Here is a 6,724-nt window from a genome sequence, read left to right on the forward strand (position 1 = left end):
GGGGGACGGATTAAACGAATCTAACGATGCTTTTTAGTGTCGTTAAATAATGACGCAAAAAAGTATCGATATTTTTTTTATTTAACGATACTTTTGCTAAAAATGTCGGCATTGACAATACTGAAATTTTACGATGCTTTTAAACATCGTTGAAAACACGATGCTTTTTAAAAGCATCGGCATATCAGAGTAATCTCTCGATGTTTTTAAAAAATATCGATAAAAAATAATGATTAATTTTTTTTTTATTATAGTGTTATCTTTTTTACGGTCAAAAATATATCCCACTGCTGCGGATTGTGACTAGCAATTGGCACCATGGTTCTGCATTTATAAGCTGAGATGTCAAATCTTAATTAATATATTTTCAAACTCCCAAACCAATACTAAGCGGAGGCATACGGTTTGGACTTCCATCGTTAGAGTCATACAAGCATTTTAACGTAGGGAATCTATCAGGTGAAATTATTGGTCAGAACAGGTCGGTCACATATATCTTAAATTTTTTAATAAAAAATTAATATATTATTTAAAAAAATAAAATTTTTTATTCAAAACAACAAAATATGTCAGCTAAGTAATCATAATTAACAATAAATTTTTTCTATTCAAAATTTTTAACTAAATTTGGATAATGATAAATTTTTTTTCAATAATAAATGATGTGTTGACTTCTTATTAGATGGTCCAAAATATATATGGTTGAATGGTTTTAACCAATAATTTTTTTTGCATCTACCACAATGGCTTCTTGATATGGCAGTCGATAAAAATTCAATGGATCATATGGCAAACAACTATAGCCAAAATGGTCGGATTTCACAAGATTTAGAATACACATGTTGGATAAATTTAAATTATTGTAGGATGATTTTCTAAGTTTTTCATAATTTTATTTTTGGTAAAGACCGTCAAATCATGCTTGTTATTGATAACATACTAGATCTAACTGGAAAACCAAAGCATGGGATTCTTATTTTAGTCTTTTATTTGGTCTCCTATCATATATTTGATGTTAGACTATCTCGAATCAGGGAGGCCAAGTTGGACACGACTTGTGTGCATGGTTTCCTTTTGGCCCAAGTTGGACACGACTTGTGTGCATGGTTTCGTTTAATGGACTGTTACGGGTGGAGGACCTTCGCATGGATTGGCTCGCCGAGCTAGCCCTGATGATGTAGCCGTTGGGACCTTACTGCACGATGGAAGATTACCGGAGCCAGAAATCGCCCATTTCTAAGTACTCTGCGTAAATGCTATCGCCTTGCTTCTTTCTCCCTGCAAGCCTCTCCTTCTATCTTTCCTTTACTCCTTTTTTTCTGCATTTTTTTTAATTACTTTACAAGCTTGTTCCTATATTTAATATAAATTTTATTGCACGATTAAAAGATTAACTGGGCCTTTACCTCTAGGTACTTGTGTTATACTTGGAGGTTATTTGGATGGAGCTGAGATCTATCGTACCTTAGGGTCTGCAAGGGGGCAATCTCACTCTCACGACAATGTCTAGCATACCCTAACTTGGGCAAATCTACCATCTTTCTGATTTCTATTTCCTCAAAAAAAAGTAATTATTTATATTATCTTTTAAATCATAATTCTTTAAGATTAATGATTCTTTTCATCCAGCAATAGGTGCGTGACGTACCCTGGAGGTGAAAGAAAATCGAGAAAAAGATTTAAACATTTTCTTTTATGCCCCCCACCAAACCGATTATCCCATTAAATTGATTGACAGTAAGAATTGCACCACCAATAATAATAATTTCAAATAATCTATCATAAATATGATCATTATTATATGAATTATCTATATAATATTTCGTATTGGTCCAAACTAATCGATACATTCTGTACCATATCGTATCAATGGAGAACCGGTTCGATTCAAGTCGGTATTTCAAAAAATAATCTGAACCGAATCGAATAGTATGGTACGGATCGATATGATGCAGTACGAAATCGATATGGTATGGTGTGATACGGCTTGATTTTTTTTCTTTTTTTTTTTTAGACTGTTGGATTAGATCTTTTAAATTTTTTATTATCGATATGAGCCAGTACGATACCGTATCGTACCGATCAGCAATCTATATGGGATTCGATACCAGTATTTAAAACTTTAATTGGCTATATTTAGATAAGTAATTATTAGGATAATATATAAAAGTATCACAAAAAATCAGATGTCAATGAGTCTCTCGAATGCTAAGCTGGCATCTAATTTAGCAGATAATTAAATGATAGATGCTCCTACATCTAACTCAAGAGAAAGAAAGATTAAAAAAAAAAAAAAAAATTTTCAACCACAATAGTCCTCCATATCATATCTTTCTTTCTAAGACCTAAATCCTCCTCTATTCGCCATTCTAACATTTAATTGCCCAAGTTTGTTGTTGCATTATCGGTGCTACTGCCAACCTTGCATTGGTGGCTCACCTTGGCTCTCAACCCTCATCTTCCTGCCGCTGTTGGGAAGCTCCCTCACCACTACCTTGGTCATCTTGATCTCCCTCACCCACCCATTTGCCTAATATCGGCATCCACTAGTCACCATCCGAATGGCTCCCAAGCTTTCTTAGCACCTTATTGCCTAAGCAATGAAACTATGGTGGCATCCTCTGCCAGGCCTTTCAAAATGAGCAAAATGAGAGCCAAAATAGAGCATAATCTTGAAGGCAGCCTTGTGAGCATCCTCAATAGTGACTGATGTGCTAGGTGGTGGCAAGTGAGCAGGATTGGCACAAAGTAACTAAGAGAATATATGAGAATCTGTGCGAGCATGTGTTTAATCTTACATTACTTATATACTAAATAGATTTTGAAGGAATAAAGAATCTAAATAGCATTTTCAAGCTAATCTTTTTGGATTATATCCTGGATCATGATAAACTCGTGTCAGTATGAGTCTTGGGTCATAACAAAATCCTATTAGTGTGAACCTAGCTCATGGCCTATGTAGGCGAGGAAAATTATAACATGAGCCCATTGGATTGACACAAGCTCTTTATAGTATTATATGATTAAATTTATGGTAATTGTCATTAGATTTGAATGCATTTGTATCTCTAATCTAATTCAACGAGGACATTAAGATTCAAACAAAAATAATATGTGAGGATCTATGCGGGTATATTTTAATCATACATCAGCTATACACTAAATAGATATCGAGTATTTATACAGACCTAAGAAATTTAAATAACATTATCTGACTAATCTTTTTTGAATGAAATCTTAAGTCATGACAGGATGTGATGAGGCTATAGGATTCAGTACATCTTCACCTACACCATCTATCTTCAGCCGTTCTTACAAGATTAAGAAAGAAATTCCCCAATTGTTTGAATCTCAAAGTTCATAGGATATCCACCTTGGAATTAAGCAATAAGATTGTGGCTCCAAATACCTAGGTTGATAGATTTACCACGTCCTGATCACATGAGTACCTTTGTGGTTGGTGGCAAGAGTTGAGCCAGGCAGTCGGTGGGGGGTAAATCCGTCATTATCCATGAAAGACAAGCCCAAATGGTCCTTGCAAGAAAAGAAACAGGAATGGAAAACCCTTTAAAACCAAACGGTCGCAAAGTCGCCATCAACTTCAATCCAGCCGCCGATAACGGATCCAACGGCCCCAAATGAAACTTATCATGGATATCACAGTGGCATTTCTCGTATTTTAGCAAATTTCTAAGGCTTTCTCCTAAGTCCCAACCATTTAAGTACTAAATACTCTCCGTTAAGCGAAAAGAGAAGCCCATTTAACGGAGACGACGCGATGAAGAAGGCAGCCACGCCGTCGAGGGGAATTGGGAACGGATCGGCCGGCGGCGGCGGAGGCGGCGGCCTCTTCTCGAGGTCGCCGGAGAGCCGGCGATGCGTGAGATTTCCGGCGAGATCGCTGCCGTTCTCCGGGGAGTTCGCCACCCTGGGGCTGACGCCGTCCGCGTCCAAGTCCGACGTCAAGCGCGCCTACAAACGCCTGGCCTTGAAGGTATAATTACTCGCGGATAACTTTTAGTCCAACAGGATTGTTCAGGACTTAAGAGTTGCCTAAATGGATCAAACGGTGGAAATTTGTTCGATTTTTTGAGTACGTTTTATCAAGGCTTTGCTGCGAGTTTAACATATCGAAAATCTCTCGCCTACTCATGTGCCTGAAAAAGTTTTTTTAAAATTATTATTTGGGTTATAAATGATAATATTTGCAGTACCACCCGGATGTGATGAGAGGGGAGAAGGGGGTCCAAGAGGAGGAAGCTTTTAAGGAGATCAAATCTGCATACGAGGTAATAAACAAATGGATACACCTAACCCATTCATGACGCATTCAACGGACAATGATTGGATGTTAAGTGTTTGTTAACTTGTACGTGCAGTGCAACCAACGTTGTAGCCTTGGCCCTGTTTGTAAAACCGATATGTTTGAGTCATTTCTTTCTAAACGATGGTTTCAGGTTATAGCTTATAAACTTGTCCTTAAAAGGACAATACTAGTGTTTATCAAAAAAAAAAAAAAAAGACAATACTAGTGGGCTACAAAAATACTTGAGACAATAAATACTTGGACGTTATAAAATTTGACATGGTTTAATTTTTGAAGAAGTTTTCTAGCACCACTCTATTCCTTGCTCACAACACTCGCCGACGATCATCAGTGGATTAGTATCAGAGGTAATCGCTGTGCATCGCACCAATACCGGACTGCCATATTGTGGACTGGTATGGTGTTTAAGTTTTTAAGTTTTCATAGAATGGAAATTTAGCAGAATTTTTTAATATTTTTTTATATTTACTGATAATGTATGATGGATTTTGAAAATTTGTCTAACAATGTGGTATATTCAGCAGTGCACTAATAACTTACTTAGATATATGGAGCATTATATAAATCTCAGAATCTTTTATATATTGCAAGCAGGATTAAAATATGAAATATTGTGCCTTGAATGACTATCATGTATATTGCATAATAATATTTTTACTTTTCCCCAATGGATAAAAGGTCTGTAATGACAAAATCCTGTACTAAAGTTAAGATTTTTGATAAGCACTTTGCAGAGCTCCTTTTCTTATATGACCATTGCTTAATGATCTCTACTACATGAATACCTTTGAGGGAGTCGTTGAGAATTTAGAAAGTATGAGATGAACATGATTCTCCAAACTCCACTCGGCCGCTCAGAAGTTCTCTCTTTAAAAACAAAGGAAAAAAGGACAAAAGGTCATTACCTAAAAGTGAGAAAAATGTTTAACTATTGACTAAAATAGCATGGCTCGCGAACATATTACTAAGGCAAGCATTTCTCAAACACTTTAGTTGTTTTAGCTTTGCCTATGAATTGAACAAACTTTTCACTTGGAAAATATTTCGATATCCTCTAATTCAGAGTTCTATTGGAGAGATCTGTTTTTAAATCACTTGTCTTAATGTGTATCACGCAGTGGCTAGTGATTCATCAGGGCTCACTACAAATGTATTGGTTGTTTTACAATACATGAATAGCAGGTGATTGGAAACCGGACAATTCTACTTCAATTCCAAACTTGAGAAGAACTTGGTTATCAAGGGGGAAAAAATCTACAAAACTAGTTAAGAGGACAATGGAAGAATATGGGTTCTTTGAATAAATGATACAAGTTCACCAAATATTTAGTATCTAGCTTCCAATTATTACTATGTTAGATGAGTGGATTAAATGAAAAGAAAGTTGGAGAAAACTCTTTCAAGTTTACTTTTAGTTTTAACTGATCTCAGAAGGAGAAGATTCCATGAAATGAGAAATAGGCCACCAAAAAGTTTTTTAAGAATTTGATAAAGCTTCTTGACTAGTAAACGTATACATAAATAAAATGGAACCACCTGTTTCTTTTTAAATTATCTCAACAAGTACATGATCACTTAGGTATTGATATGTTTTACAAATTCAACATAACCCAAAAAAAGAAAAAAAAAATCAAGTTTATGTTTATAATTAATGATGTAATTGATAGTTACTAATTTTATTAATTTTTCTTGCACCTTTTTCTTATTTATTGTTAACAGAATATAATGGCCCAGTTTGAAGGAGAAAGTCACTCCACTGAACAAGCACTTAATGATGAATGGGATGAATGGGACGAATGGATGGGTTTTGAAGGAGGAATACCTGTGGTCCATCACCCTTATTGATTTCTTTCTTCATAGACATTGCTTGAATGGTTGCAGATAATGAGACCAATAAGGGAATGACAACCAAATCAGCATCTCAACTATGCCATGTACAGTTCATAGAAATTGTAAGGCAAAAGTAATTTGAAAGGATGAATTCTGTTCAAAGGTGGTCAATAAGATTGTACCATTGGTCTTTCCATCATATAAATGTAGCATTCCATCCTTTGTGGCCATGCTTCTGTCCCTTTTTTTTGGCAGAAGAGATCTTTAGATAATGATATCTATACAATGAAATTAACCTTCCTTCAAATACTCCAAACTCCCCAAAGGATCTCAAACTAGGTCTCCAATAAAGTTGTAATGCATAATTCACAAGCAGGCACCTTTTGTCATATGTTAAGAAATTTTAATTATTCTAGCTGTATGGCTTATACATAATTTTTGCCATTTCATAATTATTTAATAGACGTCCGAGGAATGTTCCTTCGGTTAGTTTTTGAATTTTGGATTTGATATTACTATTTATATCAGTAAGGAAGTTTATATTTTGGTATGAGGCTCTCATCGTCA

At 35.4% G+C, this 6,724-nt stretch overlaps 1 protein-coding gene across 1 annotated transcript; it reads left to right on the top strand.

Moving 5' to 3' along the window:
• The first annotated feature begins 3,741 nt into the window (after positions 1 to 3,741).
• On the top strand, positions 3,742 to 6,387 carry LOC140851552 (uncharacterized). The gene is made up of 3 exons (XM_073243264.1): positions 3,742 to 3,994; positions 4,212 to 4,289; positions 6,047 to 6,387. The coding sequence occupies exons 1-3, from the start codon at positions 3,779 to 3,781 to the stop codon at positions 6,170 to 6,172; spliced, it is 420 nt and encodes a 139-aa protein (XP_073099365.1). The 5' UTR covers positions 3,742 to 3,778; the 3' UTR covers positions 6,173 to 6,387.
• The last annotated feature ends 337 nt before the right edge of the window (positions 6,388 to 6,724 follow it).

This window comes from Elaeis guineensis, chromosome 9 (genome assembly GCF_000442705.2).
Source record: "Elaeis guineensis isolate ETL-2024a chromosome 9, EG11, whole genome shotgun sequence".
Classification (NCBI taxonomy): Eukaryota; Viridiplantae; Streptophyta; class Magnoliopsida; order Arecales; family Arecaceae; genus Elaeis; species Elaeis guineensis.